At 44.2% G+C, this 25,627-nt stretch overlaps 1 protein-coding gene across 9 annotated transcripts in view; it reads right to left on the bottom strand.

The window, feature by feature from the left end:
• Positions 1 to 7,608: 7,608 nt before the first annotated feature.
• Positions 7,609 to 25,627, bottom strand: part of LLGL2 (LLGL scribble cell polarity complex component 2) — a 77,303-nt gene continuing 59,284 nt past the window's right edge. For 5 of the 9 annotated variants that reach the window (XM_069076432.1, XM_069076430.1, XM_069076423.1 and 2 more), the window contains 20 exons: positions 25,021 to 25,183; positions 24,448 to 24,580; positions 24,279 to 24,333; positions 23,398 to 23,546; positions 15,800 to 16,017; positions 15,534 to 15,601; positions 15,241 to 15,394; positions 15,026 to 15,130; positions 14,508 to 14,800; positions 13,811 to 13,961; positions 12,789 to 12,939; positions 12,150 to 12,266; positions 11,834 to 12,000; positions 10,887 to 11,151; positions 10,370 to 10,523; positions 10,149 to 10,177; positions 9,430 to 9,477; positions 8,686 to 8,728; positions 8,304 to 8,365; positions 7,609 to 7,795 (listed from right to left, as the gene is read on the bottom strand). In XM_069076432.1, coding sequence (XP_068932533.1) covers positions 7,788 to 7,795; positions 8,304 to 8,365; positions 8,686 to 8,728; positions 9,430 to 9,477; positions 10,149 to 10,177; positions 10,370 to 10,523; positions 10,887 to 11,151; positions 11,834 to 12,000; positions 12,150 to 12,266; positions 12,789 to 12,939; positions 13,811 to 13,961; positions 14,508 to 14,800; positions 15,026 to 15,130; positions 15,241 to 15,394; positions 15,534 to 15,601; positions 15,800 to 16,017; positions 23,398 to 23,546; positions 24,279 to 24,333; positions 24,448 to 24,580; positions 25,021 to 25,183 — 2,533 coding nt within the window. In that variant the 3' untranslated portion in view covers positions 7,609 to 7,787. The remainder of the gene's footprint in view (positions 7,796 to 8,303; positions 8,366 to 8,685; positions 8,729 to 9,429; positions 9,478 to 10,148; positions 10,178 to 10,369; positions 10,524 to 10,886; positions 11,152 to 11,833; positions 12,001 to 12,149; positions 12,267 to 12,788; positions 12,940 to 13,810; positions 13,962 to 14,507; positions 14,801 to 15,025; positions 15,131 to 15,240; positions 15,395 to 15,533; positions 15,602 to 15,799; positions 16,018 to 23,397; positions 23,547 to 24,278; positions 24,334 to 24,447; positions 24,581 to 25,020; positions 25,184 to 25,627) is intronic. The other 4 variants (XM_069076427.1, XM_069076426.1, XM_069076429.1 and 1 more) reach the window with 4 other exon arrangements.

The raw sequence follows: 25,627 nt of genomic DNA on the forward strand, positions 1-25,627 counted from the left end.
TTTAAAAAGCAAGTTCAATAGCTCTAGAGGCAGTCAAGTCCAGTGAAGCTCTGGAGTGTGTTCATTGGCAGCAGAGAAGAGAACTAATTATGGAAGAACTTTGCTGTTGGTTTTTTCCTTTTTGCCTCTATCACAGGGCAACCAAGGGGAAGGGTTCTCCCCTTCCGCCAATTCCAAATTAGCCCTGGAATACTACAGCTGAGCTATACACCCAGTAGAAGGCAAGCCCAACGTATCCAGGCAGGAGACAGCTTAGAGGGGTATAAAACTGAAAGAAAGTCAGTCCTGGCTACTGGGAGTTGAACTGAAGAAAGTAACAAGCCCAGAAAATTCAGCTGAGTACCATCAGATGCAGCAGCACAAGAATATCATGAGAAGGGATATAGAGCTCTGAGATGTTAGAGGTGTGCGTTGCCTTGGCCCCTTGTGTTGTCTATGTGCCTCCCTACTTGTGTACTCTGTGCTCACTCTGCATACTGATTCTGTGTATGGGTGCATGGATGTAGTCTGCCCTGAGTTTATCATAGGGTGCTTCACAATTATTGTTTTTGTCATGTCATCTTAGTAAATGCCTTTGTTTAGAGATAATTAGATCTATTGGATGACTATTACAGGAAAATGCACTGGTGAGGGTTTGTGAACTATAGTTTTAGGAGTGAATCTCTATAAAGAACTTTGAAAGTCGAGGTAGTCACCCTTTTGGAAAATGAAGGTGGGGGAGAATAATTCTTAGAGGGGGGAACTACATGTTAATGCTAACAATAGTTAGAGGGCTATAAGGTTAACTAAGCACTTCACATACATTAGCTCCTTTGAGTTTCACAATGGCCTTGCCAGGTAAGTACTCTGGGAATTAATTTTTTTTCCAATTTATTTATTTTTAGTTTTCAACCTTCATTTCCACAAGATTTTGAGTTACAAATTTTTCTCCCCATCTTTCCCCTACTCCCACCCCAAAATAGCGAGCCTACTGAATACCCCTTCCCCTAATCTGTTCTCTTATGTCCTCCCTCATCCCCACCCCAACTTTATTTTAAATATTTGCTTTTAAAACTTTGAGTTCCAGATGTTTTCCCTTCTTCCCTCCTCACCCACCCCCACTGGGAAGATAATTCAATATAGGTTGTACATGTGTAGTTACGCAAAACATTTCCATAGTACTTATATTTGAAAGACTAACTATAATTTCCTCCATCCTATCCTGCCCCCCACTTATTCTATTTTCCCCTTTGATCCTGTCCCTTTTCAAAAGTGTTTGCTTCTAAACTACCCTCTCCCCCAATCTGCCCTCCCTTCTATCATTCCCCCCCTCTTATCCCCTTCCCCCCTACTTTCCTGTAGGGTAAGATACCCAGTTGAATGTGTATGTTATTTCCTCCTTAAGCCAAATTCAATGAGAGTAAGGTCGACCCATTCCCTTTCAACTTCCTGCTCTTCCCCTCCATTGTAACAGTTTTCTCTGGCCTATTTTATATGAGATAATTTACCCTAATCTATCTCTCCCTTTCTCCTTCTCCCAATATATTCCTCTCTCACCTCTTAATTTTATTTTTTTGGATATCATCCCTTCATATTCAACTCATCCTGTGCCCTCTATGTATACATGTACATACATATGCACACACACATATATATTTGTACACACATACACTCTCCTATACATACATACATATGTATGTATCCATATATATTCCCTTCAACTGTCCTCATACTGAGGAAAGTCTTATGAGTTACAATTATCATTTTTCCATGCGGGAATGTAAATAGTTCAACTTTAATAAGTTCCTTATGATGTCTTTTTCCTGTTTACCTTCTCATGCTTCTCTTGCTTCTTGTATTTGAAAGTCCAATTTTCTGTTCAGCTGTTTTTTTCTTTTTTTGCTTTTTGGAGGGCAATTGGGGTTAAGTGACTTGCCCAAGGTCACACAGCTAGTTTTTGTGTTAAGAATCTGAGGTCAGATTTGAACTCAGGTCCTTCTGACTCGAGGGCTGGTGCTCTATTCACTGTGCCACCTAGCCGCCCCCAGCTCTGTTTTTTTTTCATCAAGAGTGCTTGCAAGTCCTCTATTTCATTGAATGACCATATTTTCCCCTGAAGCATTATACTCAGTTTTGTTGGGTAGGTGATTCTTGGTTTTAGTCCTAGCTCCTTTTACCTTTGGAATATCATATTCCAAGCCCTTTGATCCTTTAATGTAGAAGCCACTAGGTCTTGTGTTATCCTGATTGTTTTCACAACACTCAAATTTTTTCTTCCCAATTATTTACAGTATTTTCTCCTTGACCTGGGAACTCTAGAATTTGGGTATGATATTCCTAGGAGTTTTCTTTTTGGGATCTTTTTTCAAGAGGCAATCGGTGAATTCTTTCAATTCCTATTTTGCTCTCTGGTTCTAGAATATCAGGGCAATTTTGTTTGATGATTTCTTTATAGACGGTGTCTAGGATCTTTTTTAGATCGTGGCTTTCAGGTAGTCCAATAATTTTTAAATTATCTCTCCTGGATCCATTTTCCAGGCCAGTGGTTTTTCCAATGAGATATTTTCACATTGCCTTCTATTTTTTTCATTTGTTTGGATCTGTTTTATAGTATCTGGATTTCTCATAAAGTCATTAGCTTCCATTTTCTCCAGTCTAATTTTGAAGGAATTGTTCTCTTCAGTGTGTTTTTGAAATTCCTTTTCCATCTGGCAAATTTGGCTTTCTAAGGCATTCTCCTCATCGGCTTTTTGGGTCTTTTTCCATTTGGGTTAGTCTATTTTTTAAGTTATTATTTTCTTCAGTATTTTTTTAGGTCTCCTTTAGAAGACTGTTGACTTACTTTTCACAATTTCTTGCATCATTCTCATTTCTCTTCCCAATTTTTCCTCCACTTCTCTTATTTGATTTTCAAAATCGTTCTTGAACTCCTCCATGGCCTGTAACCAGTTTTCTTAGAAGCTTTTGATGCAGTTTTGACTTCACTGTCTTCCTCCCATTTCATGCTTTGATCCTTTCTGTCCCCTAAAAAGGATTCTATGGTCTGTTTGTGCTTCCTCTGCTTGTTCATATTGCCAGCCAATTACTTGACTTTTGAGCTCTTTGCCTCAGTAGAACTCTTGTTTCCAGAATGGAGAGAGCTATATCCCAAATCACTGGGGTTTTTGCAGCTGCCAGAGCTATTAGGAGGGCATATATATATAATAGAGGGCTCTCTGCAGACCTCACAAGCTCTGGCTCACTGGCCACACACCCCAGGACCACCACCCAAGACTTCGATCCAGATCCAGGCAGGTTAAAGCAAGATATCCTCTGAATGGTCGCTTGGTCCCCCTGTGATTTGCAGACCAGGAGCTCCATAGGCAGCTATGCAGCAGCAGCTGTAGCTACCACATCTCTGCCACTTCTCGCCCTGGGGGCAGGGGCCAGACCACACTCTTCGCCACCCAGTTCCAACAGAAATTCCCCACTGACCTTTTACTTTCTTTTTGGCATTTATGGGTTGAGAAGTCTGGAAACCACCACAGCTGCTGGTGATTCATTCTCTGGAAGTCTGCTCTGACCTTGCTGGTCAGGGCTGCCCTGGGGCTGGAATCACCGGGCTTATGTGGGGCTGTGCTGGGCTCCCAGCACACTGTAATAGACCTTTCCTGCTGGTCTGCCTTCAGTGGGAGATTTGTCTGTCACTTTGTGGGTTCTGTAGCTCTAAAGTTTGTCTAGTCATTTTTTACATGTATTGGAGGTGGTGGGAGCCGGAGCCATGCAGAGGTCCTGTTTTTACTCTGCCATTTTGGTTCCATTACTACGGGCATTATTATAGTGCCCAGAACATAACACAATACCTGCCACATAGTAGGTGATTTAAAAAATGCTTGTTGACTATGATAGTATCCTCATTTAAGAGATGAGAAAACAGGTTCAAAGTTAAGTGACTCGTTCAGCTTCTTCCCACAGAAAACACTAGTTGGCAAAGAGTGATGATGGACTTAATAGGTGAATTATGCTGGTGAGTTATTTAGCCTTCATTTCTTCATCTTTAAAATGGGCATAATAGGGGCAGGTAGGTGGCACAGTGAATAGAGCATGGGCCCTTAAGTCAGGAGGACCTGAGTTCAAATCCAGCCTCAGACACTTGACACTTACTAGCTGTGTGACCTTAGGCAAGTCACTTAACCCCAATTTCCCTGCCTTCCCCCCTCAAACCACCTCCCCCCAGATAAGGATAATAATACCTCCCAGGGTTAATGTGAGGATAAAGTGAGATGTAAAGCACTCTCCAAACTTTAAAACTCTATATAAATGTTGGCTATTGATCATTGCTACTATTATTGTAAGAAGCAGGATTCAAATCTAAGCTTTCCTCACTATGCTCTGCATTTTCTCCAGTACACTATGCTTTTTTTCTTTATAGCTAAACATAATCTAATCATTCCCATGCCCATCTGACTCTCTTTAGATTACAACTCCTTGGAGGCAGGGACCATGTCTTCCTGATACTCTAAAACCCCCACAGAGGTTGGCACCAAGTGCCACCACAGAGAGTCATTCAACATTGGCTGATACTGATGGCTGACCAGGAAACTAGCCCAGGAGACAGCCACTGTACCATACATGGGTTGCACTGGGTAGGAACTGGGGGGTTTTGGTTAACTTTACAAAGCAGAGGGCCATGGCACCAGATTACGTGCGCACGTGTGTGTGTGTGTGTATGCATGAATGTGGGCAGCTAGGTGGCAATGGAGAGAGTTCATTTGAAGTGGAAGATCTGAGTTCAAATTCAGCCTCTTATTAGCTGTAAGATGAGCTTAAGAAAATGGCAAGCCACCCCAGTATCTTTGGCAAGAATTACTCCCCACCCCACCAAAAAGGGTCATGAAGAGACAGATATGACTGAAAACAACTAAACAACACACACACACATAATACCCACAATAAGGAAGGCATTGTTTGGTTTGGTTTTTTTTGGAGGGGAGAAGGCAGGGCAATTGGGGTTAAGTGACTTGCCCAAGGTCACATAACTAGTAAGTGTTAAGTGTCTGAGGTTGGATTTGAACTCAGGTCCTCCTGACTCCAGGGCCAGTGCTCTATTTTCTGTGCCACCTAGCTGCCCCATGTTTGTTTTTTTAACAAGGCAATTAGGATTAAGTGACTTGCCCAGGGTACCATGGCTACTAAGTGTCAAGTGTCTGAGGCCACATTTGAATTCAGGTCCTCCAGGATCAGTGTTCTATCCACAAGTCACCTAGCTGACCCAAGGCATTGATCTTTGGAAGCAATTATAAATTCTTTTAGGTAGACCAGGTTTATGGTCTCCAACCACCTCAGACCAGGCATCCTCCCAAGTTTCACCCTTTTGATCAAAGTGACTGTCCTTGAGGACAGTGACTTAAACAGTTACCCCAATCCCATTTCTCCAAATACTTTACGTAATAGTTTTGTCCTACTCCTATTCATTTCCTCATTGTAATAATGCACTACTTTATACAGTGTTTTATAGCTCACAAAGGTTTTCACATATATATGATCTCAACTGATCTTCCCAAACAATTCTGAATCTAAATAGAAATTATTATCCATTAGCACTAGGGTGCCCTGGCATCTAGCATTATCTTGCTGTTCCCCTAGTATTCTGGGCTGGCTGCTCTGGTCTGACTCAGTCCAGTCCTGCAGTAGTTTAGGTTTGACATTAGAACCAAATGACACAGTCAACAGTTAACTGAAAAGTCAGAATTTCCCCTAGCCTCAATTTCTATCTCTATAAATTCATGGTGCAGTGGAAAGATAACTGGAATTCAAGTATGACCTTATTTAAGTTGTCTGACCATTCTAGGGCTGCGTTTCCTCATCTGTCAAATGAGGAGGCTGAACTTTGTGAGTCTAAGGGCACTTGAAGTCCTGAATCTACAAAGTCAAGAATGTTAAGAATTAGAAGGTGAGAAAAAAAGGAGTATAGAATTTAGAACTGGAAGAAATCTTGGTAATCATTTAGAAGAGCAGCAAGCTAGAGCATACCGACTTGAGTCTAAGAACCTGTGTTTAAATAGGCAAGTCACAACTTCCCTGGGCCTCGGTCTCATCTATAAAATGGGTAGGTTAGACTTGATAGCTCTCTTCCAGATCTATGAGCATCTAATGTAGCCCAATACCTTTACTTTACAAATGAGACAACTGAGGCCCAAAGGGCTGAACCAACTTGTCCTGATTTCTAGACCAATGCTCAGATTCATATTCCTAGGGGTCTTTCCCTTCCAAAGTCTTGGGACCAGCCCTCCATGATGATGTACATTCTGACAGAATGGAACTAGGGCCTGACTGGAAAGTTTGTACTTTCTGCCACCTTCTTCTTACTAGGGACAGTTCGACGCTTCATAAGCTCTGCAGCTGAAGAAATTTTTCATGGATCACCTTGGTCAAGTGGGACATCTGCATGGAAACAACATACAAAAACCCAAGGAAACTCATGGAGTCTCTTAAGAGACTTACTCTCCATACTACCTTCTCCTTACCAGGTCAACGTTTCTGGAAGGAACTCTAGCACATACTCTCTAGCACTTGCCCCATCACAGAATATATGCTCATCTTTATACTAGCCCTTTCCAGATATCCCACCGATCCCTATAGATTCTTCCCTTGTACAAAAAAGGAAAAAAAAGTTAAGCAAAACTGACCTACACATAGATGTCATACCTATGTAACATTCCATACCTGTGGTTCCGCATCTCTCTACTGATAGGAGGGAAACGTGTTATCACTTATTCTTAGGGACCAAGATCAGTTGGTGTACTTCATGTGAGTTCGGCAGTGGGAGTGTTTTCACAAACATTATTGTGTTCTCCTGATACTGCCTTCAGAGTCACAGAAAACAGAATAGGAAGAGACTTGGAGAGCAGAGGTTACCTCCCTCCCCCTCTCCCTCCCCCTCAGAGAGCCAGAGACAATGGCAGAGAACTCCAAAGGTTTTCACCCAGTTTAGAATGGCACTTTTTTGGGGAGGTGGTGGCTCACCTGGGAACTTCTGCCTAGAGCTGAAAAACTGGGGATAGGAAACCACAAAGTGCAGACAAAACAGAAAACGTTTCTAGCTACCTCCCAATCAGGGCAAGTATGTATGAATAGACAGACACACAGACATCAGGAAAATAAACACTCTAATCCTTTTATTCCAAAAAGACCAGGCCACAGTGTTTAGACATAGTTTGCTCTGTTTTAAAACAGCTACAGAAACAGGATCTCGCCCCCAGGGGGTTTAGGGGATAAGACCCTATGCCCTCAGCCCTTAGGGGGTCCCAGCTCCTTCAGGGACTCAGCTGACAGTACATTTCTAAAAACCCATATTCATTTAAATGCAAAACCCTATAGGATTTTTTTTTAAGTACCAAATAAATCATTGGGTCAGTCCAGCAAAGAGGTAATAAGGTATTTATTAAAAACTTTTTCACCTCGAGGCAGTTAAAATTTATAATTTAAAACTCATCCCACTACAAAAGGAGGCAGGAGGGGGAAGAGAATAAAAACTGTGCAAACGTTGACAAAAGGGACTAAGACAAGGAGTGGGGGAAGGGGTCATCCTGTCTATTGGGGATGTCTCTGGATTCCAACCTTACCCCCTACTGAAGGGGGTGAGGGAAGGGGATGGTGGTTGTTGGAGAGGCCAGAGAAGCAGCAGAGGTGCAGGCCAGGGGGGCACTCCTGTCCAACACTGGACAGGCCCCACCTAGACCACCACCAGGGTCAGCACCCTCCATGGTAGGACCTTCAGTAGTGTTGTGGCACTTAAGTCTTCGAGGCAGCCTCTGTATCTGCAACCATCACTCTACTGGAGAAAGAGAAAGAATGGGCAACTGGGCATCTTCACGAGGGTAAGAGCAGTCCTCAAGGAGTGACCCAGCCAAAGAGGCCTCCAGAGGGACTGGGAAGGAGGGCGATGGGTAGAAAAACACCTAAGTGTTCAGGGGAGGCTGGACTCCCTCAGTGAGGGAGTTCCTGAGTCTAATATAGAAAAAACCCTGAACTATAAGCATTTCTGAAAGCAGCCTTGGCATGAGACACTGGGAGCCAATGTGTATGGGGTGTATGTTTTCACCTGTCCCTCCTGGGGTTTTTAAGGGTGGGGTTTTCCATGAGCAGGGCACTTAAGGAGATGGAACAGAGGAATCCCTGTTCTCTGGGGCCTTGGGCACTCCCTTGTACCACCCAGGACTCCTGGATGCCTGTCTTGGGTGGGGTCCCTCTGATTAGTCTCAGGGGCTCCCAGAAAAAGCCCATATATATGGATAGCCTAGGGTGGCAGAGTGGAGGAGCCCCTGCCCTCCAAAGTCACCTACCTCCACCATTATTGTGTCTACGTCCCACTGCAACTTGCTGGGAATACCACTCCCCATAACTCCTGCGAAGAGAAAACTGTTACTACCTAGCTGGGACCTTGTGAGGTTAAGCAGCCTTCCATTCAATGAACATGTGCACAGAGGAGGACTGTAGGTCCTCTAGTTCTATTCCTGTTTGCCACAGGAGATACTGGGAACTATATACATGATATAAAAATGGCACCCTGTGGAATGCAGGGAAACATACCCCAGGTTCACCGGGACAATGTCTTCTCCAGCTATAGGGAGTCACACTGCTAAGTAAGTTCTGGTTCTGTCTTTTTTTTTTTTTTTGAAGAGGGTAGAGGTGGGATACAAGGGGAAGGCATGGGAGCACACTCACCCTCTGTCACCTTCTAAAGTACTCTGGATCTCCTTCAGGACTCCTGCAAAGAGAATCAATTCACAAGCATTTCTATATACCAGGCATTATGCCAGCTGCTGGAAATACAAAGGTGGAGAATGAAACTCCCTGTCAAGTACTACTATACTGTATGTTTCAAAAGTCTTACTGCAGTTTCAAGCTACTTAACCTTAAAAATAATATACAAATGTAAATAAAGCCCTGTCTCAGCATAAAAAGAATAAATGCAAAGCACTGAGCTGCAAGGTAGCTGGGAGGAAGGGCAGGGCAGTTGGGTGGTGGTGGTGCCAGCAGCAGTCAGGAGAAAATCGGGAACAGGGATTTGAGCTGTGTTATCAGGGAAGAGAGGGATGCTTTGAGGCAGACTATGCCCTATCCTAGATGTCAGAGAGGAGCTGGGATGTGTTGCCTTATACCCAAATATCTTACAAAAGGTGATAGTCACACTTTACATGTACAGTGGGATGGGGGTAGGTAGTGGAAGGAGAGGGAAAGTGGATCTGGTGGTATTTTAGACATCATCAAGTACTCCATCTTTCTTTCCCTGCCAATGAATTGGGATACTGCCCATAAGGTGTGTGGTTCCCAGGACAGGCGTTTTTTAGATCCCAGGGACATCATTCACCAAGTCTCATCTCTGTTCTCAGATTTCTCACTAGGATGAGGTGTGATACTCATCTCCATTTCTTCCCCAGTTCAGATTCTCTCAAATTTCCCACTTACTCTCATCATTGAGTAGGGCCCGTTCCATCAATGGTTCCTGACTCCTCCCTGCAAGGAAGAGGAGCCCACAGACCCACTGAACCCTAATCCTGGTTCCTCTGGAACTCTTCCCCACGTTATCCCAACCCTGGCACCAGGGGAGTGTTCTAAGGCTGTGGTTTGCAAAGTGTGGTCTGGGGATACCTGTGGGATCCTCAAAACCCTTTCACAGGGTCCTCAAAGTCAAAACCACTTTTGTAATAATACTAAGATGTTTAGATTTCTAATATGGTATGTAGTTATAAACCCACATAAACAAAAGCTCTTTTGGAGAGTCCTCAACAGCTTTGGGTCAGCCTGCATCACTCTCCAGTGTGGTCAACTGGGAAATACTTAACAAATTAATACAAGAGAATATAGATAATACCAATGTCAACATGCAGCCCAGAGGGATCAGTCTGGTGCTCCCTCCACCCCCTCCTAATTGAGTTTGACACCATTGTTCTAAGAAATGCCCCCTTTCCACTCCCAGCCCAGACAGGAATGAAGGGTATGGCTCATGGAAGATGACAAACATTTGTGAAGGGAGCAACTTCTTCACCATCACGACCCCAGCCCCACTTGCACTCAAAATGTCCCCTTTATTCCTATTCTCATGAAGCTTCTGCCCCACCTCAGAGCTCCTTCAACATACCCATGGTGTGTAGGTTTACCTATAGTAAACAGGTAGGCTTACTCACCACCTCCATCTCCCAGGCTCTCTGAGTTCCTGCAGGAAGGGAACAGGGAGGTTTTCTATTGGCCAGGAAGGAACTTTTGCTTAAGTTGATCCACCCAACCCCCAGCCTCCCAATTCCTGCTGCCCATCCTGGCCACTGGGGTGGAGCCATTCAAAGATGGGGGTATTCTTCCATCTGCTCGCACACCACAGCTCCCCTCCTGAATCAGCTCTCTCTCTCACCTGGTTTTGCTTGGGGCCCTCTTGATGCCTGATCCATTTTGGGGAGAGCAGTGGTTTTTGATTTCTGCTGTATCCACTAAACACCGAGGCTCAACCAACCATTTTGTGGACAGAGAGAACCTCTCAAACTCTGAAGGTGAGATCAGGTAGAAGCCTGCAGAGTTAAGTAAAGTAGCAAAGAGATCACAAGGTGTGAATCTAGCAGGAAATCCAGAGGCAAGTGAGCAGCGTCCCTCATGTCTCAAGCCTATCATTTCCTTGACAGTTTTCTTCAGTACATCTCATGTCCTGCCCCCATCCAGCCTCAGTCCAGGCAGCCACTACTATCCTGAGCACTGCTGAGGGTTATAACCCTTGGATCAGCTGGCAGAACAAAGTCTTAGGAAGACTCATGATGGTATTCAGTCTTCTGCCCCCACCACTACCCAAAGGACAAGATTGGCACAGGGTACAAGAGCATGGAAACGACAGGGAAGACCTGCCCAGTCTGGGTTTGGGGGCCCCAAGGCCACTGTACCTTGGCCATATCTGGTGAAGACACAGGAAGCAATACCACTGACGTCCTCCTTGCGGATGCAGCCATATCGTACCTGGGGCTTGAGGAAGGGCAGGGAGACTACCTGGACATCACCCAGATTTGTGAGGACCGTTAGGTGGTGTTCTCCATAGTCCTCTGCCTTGCAGCTGCCAAAGTGGGCCACACTGACCCGCCGCACCCGTGAGCCTTCTAATGCAGTGAGTTTGAGTTTTAGCTTTGCGCTAACCTTGGGCAGGGTGAACACCTATTGGGGGGAGGAGGAAGGGGAAGAAAGGGGGAAACACATCACCCACGTTCCCCTCTCTGAGAGCCCAGGCCTTCCAAGGTCATCACTCATGAACCTCCCAACACAGGCCTTCATTTTCTACCCTCCCCCATGGTCTTCCCTCTCTTATGTACTGGCTTGTACACATGCCAATCACGTCTCCTGAGTGGGCGGGAGATGGGGAACATGGGGATATTTCTTCCTCATTCCTCTCTACTGAAGCCTGTTACTTTCTTCATCTAGGTTCTGCAGAAAATTAACTCCTTCAGGAAGCCTTTCCAGGTGATTTAGTTGCCAGCACTCTTTGTCTTATCTAATACTCTCCCCCTCACTGTCATATCCTATCTTTCCCTGGAGTCGGGGCTCACACCCTCTCTTCCTCCTAGATACCCAAGATACCCTACAGAGCTCTATACATGGTGACCAGAGTACAAAGTAGGCCTGGTCTGCTTCTGGGCTATGTTAATGGAAGGGAGATTTTCAAGCCCTGGTAGCAGCCCCTATGCCCAGGAACACTCAATCAATAATCATTTATTAAGCACTTTTTATATGTCAGACCCTGTGCTAAGTGCTGGAGATACAAAAAAAGCAAAAGCAATAGCATAGTAGACTGGTTTCCATTAGTCTCAAGATCAGGAAGTAGCCCCTGCCTGCTGACTACCTTGAACTGCTCCTCAGACACAACAAGGAGCTGGTGGCTGCCCTGCATATCCGGGCTCTTCGAGAGGTCATGGGCTGCCTCCAGGGCTTCAGGAAGCGGCAAGCCTCGCCCATCCAGGACAAGGATGCCTATCACAGGGGCACGGTGCATCAGCTGGATCTCCTTGGCTATAAGAGGAGAAGGTTGGGCAGTGATGAGGTGGGGGGCACACCCCTTGACCAGCTTCAAGGACTCCCTGTTTTATGCCATGGGAGAGAGCCTGGTCGCCCTGTTCACCCAACACCACCAAGGCCAGGCCCTCCCACCCACTACTCACCCTGTTCAGCTCTAATTGGTTCCTCCATTCTCCTATCAGGAGGCGGGACAAGCAAGGAAAAAGCATAGACTGTACCACCATTGGTACCCACCCACAAGGAAGGGCAGTGGCAAGAATCTGTGAAGGTACAAAGGGTCCTGAGCCACCCACCTCCCTGGAAGAGTGGTATTTTATCCCAGTACATTCACTTTCTAGGTAGCCCAGAAGATCCAATACTAACCTAACCAGGAACAGCAAGTCATTGTGGACCCAAGGGCCCACTTCTATGAAGTCCTTTCCCCTTCCCCCATCCCAGACACACATACCTAGGCTCACATACTCCATCCTAAAAAGCACAACTGACATAGGGAGAGTATTATCTTAATACCAGATGAGGAAACTGAGGCATAGAAGAGTCTATTGCCCAGCATTACACACTTAATAAGTAGAAGAATGAAGATTCAAAGCCAGGTGCTCTGTCTCTAGACATTCTGAACATGGTAGAAAGGAAGACAAGACACAGATCAGAATTCTTCAGGGTTCTCTACATGTTGCTGCATCAAGGCAAAGTAATGCTGAGCCAGTCAGTGGTCACTGCCCTCTACCCCATGCCCCCCACTCCTTTCCCCACCCTCACTAGACTGAACAGAGGTTGCTCACTGTCCCGAAGGTAGGTGTCAGCGAAGTAGAGGGTCCGGACAAAGCCAGTGAAGGAGTCCTCTGCCGACCTCGCCTCAATCTTCCTCTGCACTGGGGCCAGCTCCATATTTTGCAAGCCTACTCGATCTGCCCTGGCATTCAGCTCCTGCAACTAAGCCAGATGTGGGGTTGGGGATAGGGTGGATGGGAAAGGAGTAGTATATGTAAGGTATGAGATACAGAAAGGAGAGGAAGAAAGGAGGGGTTTGTAAAGCAATACCCCTATTGGGTCTATGTTGCAAAGAGATCAATCAAAGAGAGGAAAAGGACCCATGTGTGCAAAAATATTGATAGCACCTAGAAACTAAGGGAGTGCCCACCTGGTTGGGGAATGGTTTGACAATGGTATATGAACGTAATGCAAGACAATGTGATGTAAGAAATGACAAAATGGATGTATTCAGAGGAAATTGGAAAGACCTCTATGAGGCTGGCAAAAGGAAATGACAGAAAGTAGGAGTACAATGCCAACGAAGAGACCAAGAGAAACAACTCTGAAAGATGTAAGAACACTAATCAATACAAATGATAAGTCATGAGTCCAGAGGACCGAGGATTGAAGCATCCTGCCCATGGCCTGCTAGAGGGATGATGGGCTTAAAACACAGGAGCAGACATACGTTTTTGGACACAGCCAACATGGAAACTTTTTTTTGCTGGATTATGTAAATCTGTGTTATTTGAAGGTGGGGGAAGTGATATACTATCTCACTAGCATCAAGGTGCCTATTGTTGGAAGGCAGATATCCTAACCCAAAGCCAACTACCCTGTTCTGGACTTAAGACCATTTCTCAGAGTGAGAGGCATCCACAAGGGGCAGGGCAAATGCTTATTGTACCCTGGCCACAAGGCATCCAAGGCACCCAGGGAAGAGGAAAGAAGAACCACCTATCATAATGCTGGTAGTTTGGGGTTCTCTGCTTCCTGGGAGCCATCTCAGGCCAAGTAGAAAGAAGAAATTAACTTCCCTCTCCAGGCTTACCTCTCCTGAGTTGCCAGCCACGCGCCGCTTGCGACCGGTCGCCCTGCTCCGGCTCATTCTTCGGAATGACTGCCGCAAGGATTTCTTCAGAGACTTTACACGGGACAGGGGGCCCTCCATGGCTAGCTGGTCACTGGGGTGCAATGTACATCTAGGGATGGACAGACACAGGAGATCAGAGGCCCTCAAGTGGAGGCCCAGATATCATGAGCTCCCAGCAGAAGACCGAAAGGGAGTAGAGGAAACATGTATACTCATCTCTCCTTCTCTTAAAGGAGGTGAGATGGAACTACTGAGGTGACAAGATATGGCCAAGAGACTTGACCTCTACCTACTGGCATCCCTGGCTTCCCTTTAAGACTCAGCTCAAATCCCACCTCCTTGGGAGGGGTGGGGGTGGTCTTTCCTACTCTCCCCACCTGCCAGTGCCTTCCCTCTGAGACTGCCTTCCACTACATTGTTATATGTCTTACATTTACATAGTTATTTACCTGTTGTCTTCTCCATCAGAATGTGTGCTCCTTGAAGGCAGAGACTACTTTTTTTAAACTATATTTTGTATTTAACACAGTGCCCAAGGAATAGTAAGTCCTTAATAAATGTTTGGTGTCTGATTAAGTAATGACTGTCTTCTGCCTGAGCTGTGTCCCAGATCTTTCCATGTCTCAACCCTTCTCCCCAGGGAGGTGCCACTCACTTGACAAAAACTTGTTTCTTCTGCTGGTGATCAAAAAGTCCAAAGCCATGGCTTGTACCAAAGGCCACAAGCTTCCACTCTGAGTGCAGTGCCAGTGAGGTGACTACTGCCGGGGGCTGGCACTGGACTAGGATGAAAGGCTGGAAGCCTGGCTCGAAGCAGATGGGCCCCTGCCGAGCCCGAAGCCTCTCGTGCCCCTTCCACCGATAGCCTTCTTGGTCCTGCAATAGGTTAGCTTCCACGTGGTCTACCACCTGCTCTGCCTCTTCATCGTTCAACTCTAAAACAAGCACCTGGGGGCAGAAGGAAGGGACAGAGGGGCTGAGCTTGGTCAAACTGCCTAAGGGCAGAAGGACCCAAGCTCCAGCACCTGCCATATGAGCTGTGGCCTGCAGACTAGAGGCTGTAGTATACAGCTAGGGTCACTGATTAATGGGAGGTAGAAGGGGAAGGGGCGCAAGTTAGACCAGAGCAGAACCCACCCTGCTATCCCTCTGCTCAGGCCCTCAGTCTCTTACCTGCCCTGCAGTCCCTGCCACTGCCAAGTAACCACTATATTTGCAAAGGAAGATCTTCTGAATCCCCAGTCGTGGGTCATCACTGTAGGGATCGAAGGAGCCAACCTGACCAGGTTGGAAGGAAAATGTGAGACCTTCCAAATCAGCTGTGAAAACATGTCTCCCCAATGCCCACAGTCCTGTCCATTCCTAAAGGAGCACCTGCCTGACCTTACCTTCCTCAGAGGGGGCCACTCATCCTCGCCCAAGGCATTGAGGTTGTCGTTGGGGTCAGTGTCAGTGAGGAACACACGGACTGTGCTCAGCTTATAGAGCAGGCGTAGGCAGACACCCGAGGCATCCCAGAACCTCACTGTGCCATCCTCATGTCTGTGGGCAGAGTGAGCAGTGATGAAAGGGGAAAAAGTATGCATATGGATGTGATGAAGTAGCATGGGGACACACTCTGGAAATAAGAGGGGAGTGACTCAGTATACTTGCCCTGCATGAGATGGACTGTCACACTTACCCTGTGAGCAGCAGGTCCCGCTGAGGCGGATCTGGGGCCAGACTGGTACCCCCATCAATGGGCCATACCTGAAAAATACGTGACCAGACCTCAGGAGCTCAGCCCATAAAGTCTGGAAATGCTAAAGAGGGGAAAGACCAGTTTTGGGATGGGTGTCATCTCCCTGATATAACTATGCCCCAATTTTGACTTTTAGTTAAATGTGTGAGGTTTTGAGGAGGAAGAAGAGGACACTGAACAGAGGCACCTTCAGGCCTTAAACATACCATGGTAGAGTAGTGAGAATTCTGTTTGTTTCCAGCTGCAATGATCCTCTCCCACAGCTTCAGGGAGATGCTAGAGACATGGTGGGAGCAGGTAATAGCAGAACAGTGGAGGGATGCTAGGTATGGGGCTTGAATGGCTGGCCAGCCTGCTGTCTTCAAGTCAATCACCACTAGCTCCTCTTCTGCCAATACCACCATAGCATAAGGCTCATCAAAGTCTAGGGAGAAAAGTTAGAACCAGACTGTCGTTTTAGGCTCCCTCCTTTGGGCTCTGCCAGAGCAGGGAAAAACCACTACTTGCCCTGTCCACTAGGAGGCAGTCTCATCTCCCCAAATCTAGGTCACCAATCCATAATCCAGATATGAGCCTAGCAATAGTCCCCAGAAAGGGGTACACATACTTTGGTACCCACAACCAAAATTCCTCTGCCCACAGATTCTGACGACCATGCACAGCTAACTCAGGGCCTACTGTTGCAAAGCAAGGGCCCTTATGTTGGGTAAGTCCTAAAGGCAGGAAAATCAGATCACAGAGATGCCCTCTACCCACGCTCACATCAGGCTCTCCAGGAAAGGAACCATAGAATTCCTATCTCTCTAGATTCATATGTCCTAATGAAAAGGACTAATTTTCATCTGGTTTTACAAAACTAATGAACATATTTTAAAAATAACCCAAATCTCTCCTTCAGAGACTTTCTCAGATGGGACCAGTAATTTCCCAAGAGAGTCTAGTCTCAGCTTTTCTGAATGTACCTACACTCACTGATCCCTCCTATACACATTCATATTTGGGAATCCTTCCCAGAAGACACACCGTGTGTGTAGGAAGTGGGGATAAGCTCCCAAAACAGGGAACAGGAATGAAACACACCCACCTTCCAAAACCCCACTGCTTATGAATAACTTGGTGGGTTCAATCAGTGCCTTGCTCCCCTTTAACACAGGGTTGTTACAAGATCGAACTCATTTCAGAGATGGAACTTTGTGATCCTTGCCCAGAGGGGATCCCAGTGGCCAAGCAAAACTCTTTTCCCCTTCCCCCTACAGTACTGGAAGACCAAAAGACTATTGACTTCTCAGTCCTCCATTCCCCCACCAGTATTACCCAAGTGAGTCTCTCTCAATTTTGGCAAACCTATTCTTGGCTCCCCAGGCTCCCAGTCCTTTATAGGGCTTGTATTTAGAAAGGGCTTGTGATTTTATTTATAGAATTTCTAGGAGTGTTAGCTCCACTGGGTAACACAGCTTCAAGCTATACTGGTTAAGTCCTACTAAGTTGCCAGAGGCACAAATTATAATTGAGTTAAAGTAATTTGCCCAGGGTGAAAATCTAATAGCTAGTAATATTTATATAGTGCTTTTCAAAGTTCTTTCCAGTTATCCTGTCTGACCCTCAGAACAATCTTATGAGAGTAAGTGCTATTATTATTATTCCCATTTTATAGATGAGGATGTTCTAAGGATTAGGAAAATGACTTGCCTAAGCTCACACAACTAGTAAATGTTAAGGTAGAATTTGAACTCAGACCTTCATAACTTCTAGCCTTCACTCACTGTGCCACCTGTCTACAGGATAAGATTCTTGGCAAAGAAACCACAGATTGAAAATAACAGTAATCAGATTGCTTGCTGTCTTGGGAAGAGGGGGAAGGAATGGAGAAAAATTTGGAATTCAAAATCTTACAAAAATGAATTTTGAAAAATATCTTTACATGTAACTGAAAAAAAATAGAATACAATTAAGTGAAAATAATGGTAATATATTCAAGCCAACAAGAAAACAACAGAGCTGATACTTTTCCTAATTGGCAAAAACAGCGACAATCTAATTAAATCAGATGAGGTAGTAAAAAAATGAAATTATCAATATTATTTGAAATAAGGACTTGATATCCTCTATCCTTAATTATGAATCTTGTCCTAGGAATACACTGTGCCTTGAGATACTAATGACTGTATGAAATCACTGTAATTAGCAAGAGAGTTTAAAACATAAGCTTCTGCTGTTTGAAAATGATGTGCGTCACCTACACAAATATTCATATCCATGTACAAACTAGGAAAGGGAATTTTTAAATCTATTTAGAAATTTACCAAGTGAAGAGTTTCAGGAGTTTAAATTAATAGGTTAAAAAAAATGGGGTTTTTTGGGGGTGGCTAGGTGGCGCAGTGAATACAGCACTGACCCAGGAGTCAGGAGGACCTGAGTTCAAATCCAGCCTCAGACACCTACTACACACACACACACACACACACACACAAAACTAGCTGTGTGACCTTGGGGAAGTCACTTAACCTCAATTGCCCTTCAAAAAGAAAAAAAAATAAAATAAATTTTTTAAAAAATAATGCAACATCTTCTAATTAGTTTGCAAAAACTATTGATACCAGGGAAGATGGACATATGCTAACGACATCCCAAATAAAAACCATTGCATTATTACTGGATGAGATTGAAAAATGAGTATCACGATCTAGTAAGCCCAACCAATAATCCTCTTCTTTTTTTTTGGGGGGGGGGGGGAAGGCTTTTTAGAGGGCAATTGGGGTTAAGTGACTTATCCAAGGTCACACGGCTAGTTAAGTGTTAAGTGTCTGAGGCTACTTTTGAACTCAAGTCCTCCTTACTCCAGGGCCAGTGCTATTCACTGTGCCACCTAGCCACCCCACAACAATCCTCTTCTTTGACTGTGCTCCACATTTCTGTGCAGCTTTACCTCACTTAAAAGTTATCATCCTTGGGATGTCACTGGTCCCCTTCAATAAGGAAGGATGATGAACAACATTTTTGTGAGGCATCTTGTTCAGTTGTGACAGTCACTAAAACCAAGAATCAAACTAGACTAAATACAGACCAGATCTACTGAACCATTGCACCACAAGATTAAAAAAAAAAAACCAAAGCAATATGAAATCACATCACCTCTGCTAAAATATGAATAAGCCATTACCAAAATGATCAAAATGATAATCAATTAATAATTTTAGTGAAAAGTTTTTCATACTGTTAAAATAAAAACGATTTTTAAAAAGTGTTTATTTCCTCTTCACCTCATCCTTTTTAATTCTTATTTTTGTGTAGATTTTATGATGCACATACTCATTTACAATGTATATACATGATTTACAGATAATCTACATATATTGGAGATGCTCAACTTAAAAAAAAAAACTAAATGAATGATCAAAAAGGCTTGGAGACCACTGTTCTAAGGTACTGAAAAACAAGATACGATATGAAGATACAAGAAAATACATGAAGACATGTAAATGATACAGCAAGATGGGGAAAACCAAAAAAGGCATACAAACTATGAAAAAAGACAATGAAGCTGGAGGCAGAAGAGCTTTATGGAAATTCTTACTGCCTGGGAAGAAGACACACAACAAAGGGATCTCCTATTTGCTTGTTCCTTTTTTTTTTTTTTAAGCAATTGGGGTTAAGTAACTTGCTCAAGGTTACATGGCCAGTTATTTCTGGGTGTGGTGCTAAGTATCTGAGCCTGGATTCGATACACAGGTCATCCCAACACTGGAGCCGGTGCTCTTACTTGCTGCCCCATGCTGGTTACTTCTTAAGATGCATATGGTAGAATGTTTTGTTTTTCTTTCCCTTTTTGAGACTCATATAGATCATGGTTTCATGGTGATGGATGGGAGTGGTGGTGTTGGTCATTGAAGATTAACCTTAAATTGGCCTGACTTATTTTTTGGAAATGATGCATTCAGTTATACCTCATTCCTGAGAATCGGTAAGGAAAGGGTCAACTCCTCATTATAAAGGTGGAGAAGTGAATCAAGTCAGGTACTAATGGGGCAAGCATCTTGTTCAGGGCCACAAGATTTGTCTAGAGGCAGAAAGTGGAACCCCAGAGTTACTGACCAGAATTTCCTCTTATTCATTTCTTCTTTCCAGGTGGGCTATCTGTTGAGAACGGGGGTTCCCTACCTGGGGGACAAGAAGCTAGTAAAGAAGGTATGGGGAATATTTAGTAAATAACTGTCATTCTATTGAAACATTACAAAAGTGGCGGGGTTAATGATAACTAACAATTTGAGGGTGGAGTCAAGTACTAACAATTTAATCCAGCACTGTATAATGGATAAAGGCCTGGACTTTAGAGTCAGATTTGAATTCACATCTTATCTTGGATGCAAAGTATCTACTCGTGTGACCTTAGGCATACCACAGTTTCCCAGGCCTCAGTTTCCCCTTCAGTAGAAAGACCAGATGACCTCTAAGATCTCTGGCAACTCTGGACCTAAGATCTCCTGAATCAGGATTATCAACCCTGTTCCCTGTTATCAATCATATCCAAAGCAAGAAACAAAGTGGAGGCATAACATAATTCGAAGGATAGGGCTATCTCTTTTAAAAAGTACCTAGAGTTAAACTGCTGCTTGACAAGAAACAGAAACAAGGGTCTCAATAATTTATTTCATCACCTTTATGATCCTAAGTACTAGTGGATGAGATTGAAAAATGAGTATCACAATTCCTTAAGAAAAAATTAATAGCCTCATTGTTTTATTTATGGGTGCACACATGGTAAACTCTAAGTTTATTTCCTTTCAGACTGAATAGAAGGCACGGAGGTCTTCTGAAAGCAAATGTCAAGAGAAAACAAAAAAGGCTGGGAAACCTAGTGACAGTGGGCAGACAAGGGCTTTGGGTAGTGGTTTCAGGAATGGCTATGATGAAGTAGATATTCAGAAACATGTGCTTACCTATTAACAAATGGTTAAATAAATTGTGGTATATGAATGTAATAGAATATTATTGTTCCACAAGAACTGATGAAATGGAGGAAACTGGTAAGACTTCTATGAACTGATGTCAAGGGAAGTGAACAGAACTGAAAGAAATATGTATGCCATAATAATAAGACAGAGAAAAGCAACTCTTGAGAGACTTAAGAACTCCAATCAATGCAATGATAAATCTGGAATGAAGAGTATAGTACCTTAACCACCTCCTGCTAGGGAGGTGATGGATTAAAATGCATAATAAGACATACAACTTTGGACATGGCCAACATGGGGATTTGTTTTGCTGAACTGTGTATATTAATTATGAGGATTCTCTTTTTCTTTTCTTTTTAAAAAAACTGTTCATTGGGGAAGGGCAAAGGGAGAGATAACACATGCTTAAAATGAATGAATTTTTTTCAAATGATAGGTCATAGAAGTACAAAATGATGGTTCCTCATTATAAAAACCACCCATTTATAGAATCTAAAATTTTTTTCAAATACCTTTGTTTCTTATGAAATTTTATCTTCCCAATATCTTTGTGAGACTATAATTCTTTCCATTCTTTCAGAGAAGAAAAGAAATTCAGGGAGGACAACAGTATCTTCTTTATTCTTCAGTACTGTTTTGTGCCTGTCTTCTCTCCCTGACTGCATCATCATGTCAGTCACCCAAACCCTGTATTACTTGTTTTTTTACCTCTAAAGCTTAGCACAAAAAGTGACAACAGTGTCCTTAGCTAAAGTTTGTTGTTGAATTCAGTGACTTACCAGCATCACCCATAAAGTGAGTGACAGATGCAGGCTTAGAACCACCGGACTGTAGCCCTAATAGGACAGCATAGCCAACTGTAACCTAGGTGTGTCAGGCTCTCCAGATGAGGAGGCAGAAGGAAAACTTAAGGGCTGAGTATTAATGAAAGAAGCAGGAAAGGACTTGGTAGGCTCAGTGAAAACAGGAGAATGCAGAGACCAGCAGGCAGTAGTCCTGGGATTGCCCTCCCTTTCCTCTTCAGCTCAAAAGGCCTCATTAAACTGAAATAATTAGGAGAAGGAACTCCTACTCTCTCTTTTTCCCTCCAGGTTTCAATATCAGCCCCCTTTGATCTCACCCAAGTTGGAAGACTGATTTACCCCTGTGCTATTCAATTCAGGCTGTGCCCAGCTTTTGCAAGGGAAGACTGGGGTGGGGGTGGGAGGAGGATAGGTCTCTTAAAGCCAGACAGACTACTCTTCCCCACGCCACCCCCACCTCATTTCCCTTGACACAGGAGTTTGTAGAGTAGATTTTTAAGCAGGAGAATCCATGACTAAGAGCAAAAATTACTGGAGAATTGGGGTACAAACTTTATCTCTATGTAACCATGGGCAAATAACTTAACTTTCCTAGGCCCAAATTTTCTCAAGTATAACTTTAAGGGGTTGGACTAAATGTCCTCCAAGGTCCTCACCAGTACAATTTTCAGGGTCAGTGGGAGGGTATGACTAGTATGGGCTCTGCCTCAATTGGCTTAAACTGAATTATATTATACTGCTCTGGGGACTCACCACAGGGAACTCTACCCACAACAGCCACAGGAGGTGAGGCAGGTTTCTAATTGTTTTACAGATGCAGAAGCCAGGGCTCAGAAAGGTTATGCAATGTGCCCAAAGTAAGCCCAAACCACCCCCACCAGGCTTCTGACCTCAATTCTAGTACTCTATTCTATCAGGCTTAAGGAGCAATGGAGGGGACCCCAGTGCTCAGTTTTTTCCTGCTTCCTCTGCTCCTCCTTTCAATTCAAATACAAACATTAAGGACCTATTACAGGGAGAGGGAGGCTTGAAGTCATTGAGACCTGGGTTCAAGTCTAGCTTCTGACATATACTGGCTTTGTGACCTTGAGCAAGTCACTTAACTTCTCAAATGCTCTAGGTCAGTGATGTCAAATAGATTTGAAAGCCACTAAACCATATATAAGGATCCATACAGGTATATATTGACTTGGAAAACCACTTGATTGATATAGAGAAGGTACAAACTTGCATTGGCAGAAGGGAGTTTTCTCACCCAGTTATTCCCTATATTAATGAAATCACAGGTCTGGTCCCCATTTCTATTAGAGGCAGGTAGGCAGACAGAGTGTTGGGCCTGGAGTCAGGAAGATCTGAGTTCAAATCAGGCTTCAGATTCTTTCTAACAGCATGACTCATAGCAAGTCACTTAACCCATATCTGACCCAGTTTCTTCAACTGTAAAATGAGGTAGCATTTACCTCCAAGGGCTGTTTGGAGGACAAAAATGAGATATTTGTAAAGCACTTACCACAGTGGCTGGCACATAGCTGGCGATATGTAAATGTTATTGATTATTATTATAGTTATTAGAACTATAATAGATAACCACATATGCTTTATTATAGTATAATATATATTATGCTATATTATTAAATTATTATTACTATTATTGTATATTACCCCATTGGCAAAAGGAGTTTCCTCACCTAGTAGTTCCCTGTATTAATGAAATTACAGATAGTCCCCATGCATATTAAGAAGTAGGTGGCAAGTGCTGGGCCTGGAGTCAGGAAGAACTCAGTTCAAATCGGGCCTCAGGCTCATTCTAGCTGTGTGACTCTGGGCAAGTCAGTTAACCTCTGTCTGCCTCAGTTTCTTCAGCTGTGAAATGGGGATAATTACAGCACTTATCTCCAAGGGTTGTTGTGAGGATTAAGTGAGATGTTTATGCTTAAAAAAATGCTTCTTTCCTTCCCTCCTATCCCCTCTATCCCCACATGGAAGCCTTCTTCTCTTCTTCTTCTGACCCACATTTGAGATGAGATACCCAAAACAAGTCCAGCTTACTAGAGTCATCCTCTGTGATTACAGTAAAGTCAATGACTCGAGAGGTAAAGTCAAATGCTGTCTCCTGGTTCCCGTGAGTCACTGAGATGCTGTGCCGATCTCCGTAGCTGGCTCGGGGCATGCCACCCTGGAAGATGACATAGGGCAGCCTGCAGGTGGGGTCAAACCAGAAGACAGAATGAGCAACCTCAATCCCCTTGGGTTTGGGCTCTGCCAGGAGGGAAGCAGGGTCATGCATTCAGAACAAGGATAGATGGAGGCATCCTTCCTACTTTTCTGAAGAGGGTCACCAGACAAGGAGGACAATCTAAGATACCCTATGGCCTGTCTTACCTCAGGGAGTTTGATACAACTTGTCTTCCCTCCTGGGAGGTAGCTTCCCAGGTGGTGATGGTGACAAAGACATAAGGAAGGAAGGAAGGCAGATCTGGGGTTTGTCTCATGCATTCCCTTAATTAATCCCTTCCCCTTTTCTCTGAATACATCACTTTTTAGAATGAAAAATCCTAGGGCTGAAAGGATACTGATAATAGGATTCCCATTCATTGATGTTGGATGTATATGTGTGTATAAAGAGAATTAAGATTTATAAATGACTCAGGAATCTTTCCCCTCCCTTCCCAGAAAGGACCTGAATGCTTCTGGCATCCAAGACATTGGCTCCCTGTCTTCTTCTTCAATTCTCATTCCCCTATTGCATTAGGGGCCAAATGCTTCCACTCAAGGTGGATGGCAGACTGGAAATCATCACTGATGTGTCTCTACCAAGCAGAAAAATGGGTGCTTGTTTAGGGAATATAGGTAATTTTCCACATATTGGGGATAAGGGTGGGGAATAGATACTAGAAGGAAAAAGAGAAGAAAAAAAGAAACAGACATACCCTTTCCTGGTCCTCAGCCAAAAGATTTTAGAAATAGCTTTGCAAGGATAAGGACCTGGGGTAAAAAAGGAAAAATGGAATTGGTTAGAGAACACACAGGTTCATAGATTCATATGTGTGCAGATGCACTGACCAATGCTTGAGACCAGGTATACCCAGGCCCACTGACCATAAGGCACTCTGCTTTGCAAGGGTTCAGGATGCTGGGCTTCACTGGACACTTTCCACTGGCAGTAGCTCCCATCATAATGGCAACTGACAATGCAACCCCCATCTCGCTGCCAGCAGACATTCTCCAGTTGCTAGAGGAGGGGAGAGGTAGAAAGGATATCAGAATTGAGTAGGCAGTTTTTCGCATCACCTAAAACCCCTTCCCCAGTTTAAAAATAGACGATTAGTACCATAGCATGGTGCAATGGAAAGAGTCAGAGTTTGAATCCCAAACTGGGTTTGAATCCCAGCTTTGCGACCTTAGGCAAGTCATTTCCCTTCTCTGGGCCTCAGTTTCCTCATCTGTAAAATTAGGGGATTGAACTAGATGTAAAGTCCCTCCAGTTCCATAGCCTAGGATCCTATATAAGCTCCTCTGGCATGCCCAGAATAGAGTTCATAGGGTATCAAGGGGTAAGGACCATGTGTATTTGTTCTGCCCGTGTCTATCATCAGTACCAAGCACTAGCATCAAAGGAAAGCTATCGCATGCCCATCCTACTGCCCCACAGCCCCTGGGCATGCTACCTACCTGGCTGCTCAGAAAGTGGTGAAGCACCCGGCTATTTTGCAAGTCCCAGATAATGATAAGGCCCCTGCTATAGCCAATCAGGACCTGGGTTGGGTCCTGTGGGTGTTCTTGTAGTGCCTCTACCATCTCAAATGCCCGCCAGTGCTGTGCATCCTTAGGCAACCTAGATACAAGGAAATCACAAATAGGCAGGTTCCTGCTATAGTCAAGACTTTGAGGTGAGGAAGGAGGGAGAGGAGAATATGATGCTAATTCACAGCTCAGTGAGTAAGTGACCAAGGGGTCTGTGCTCTCTCCTCTCTCTATCTGCTGTTGGTGTAATATAAGAAAGCCCCCAGCAGTCTGAGCAGGGAAAGGATTCCCAACTACCCCAGAAATGCCAAAGGAATGGTAGATTCTAGCAAATCTATAGATGAATGCTTAGCATAAATTGTAATATCTATCCTCCAATACTCCAGAACTAGAGTCCAGGCTCCTTGCTGGGGCCCTGGCTAACTTCAAAGGAGGCAATGTTCTCAAATGCCCCTGGTAAGCCCTGTCCCAGAAGCTGGCTGTGATGAAGATGTGATTGGGGGCCAGTCCAAAATCCAGACAAAGCAATGACATG

This window comes from Petaurus breviceps, unplaced genomic scaffold, assembly GCF_028583685.1.
Source record: "Petaurus breviceps papuanus isolate PSGF00001 unplaced genomic scaffold, PetGlider_PUasm1.0 90925, whole genome shotgun sequence".
Lineage (NCBI taxonomy): Eukaryota > Metazoa > Chordata > Mammalia > Diprotodontia > Petauridae > Petaurus > Petaurus breviceps.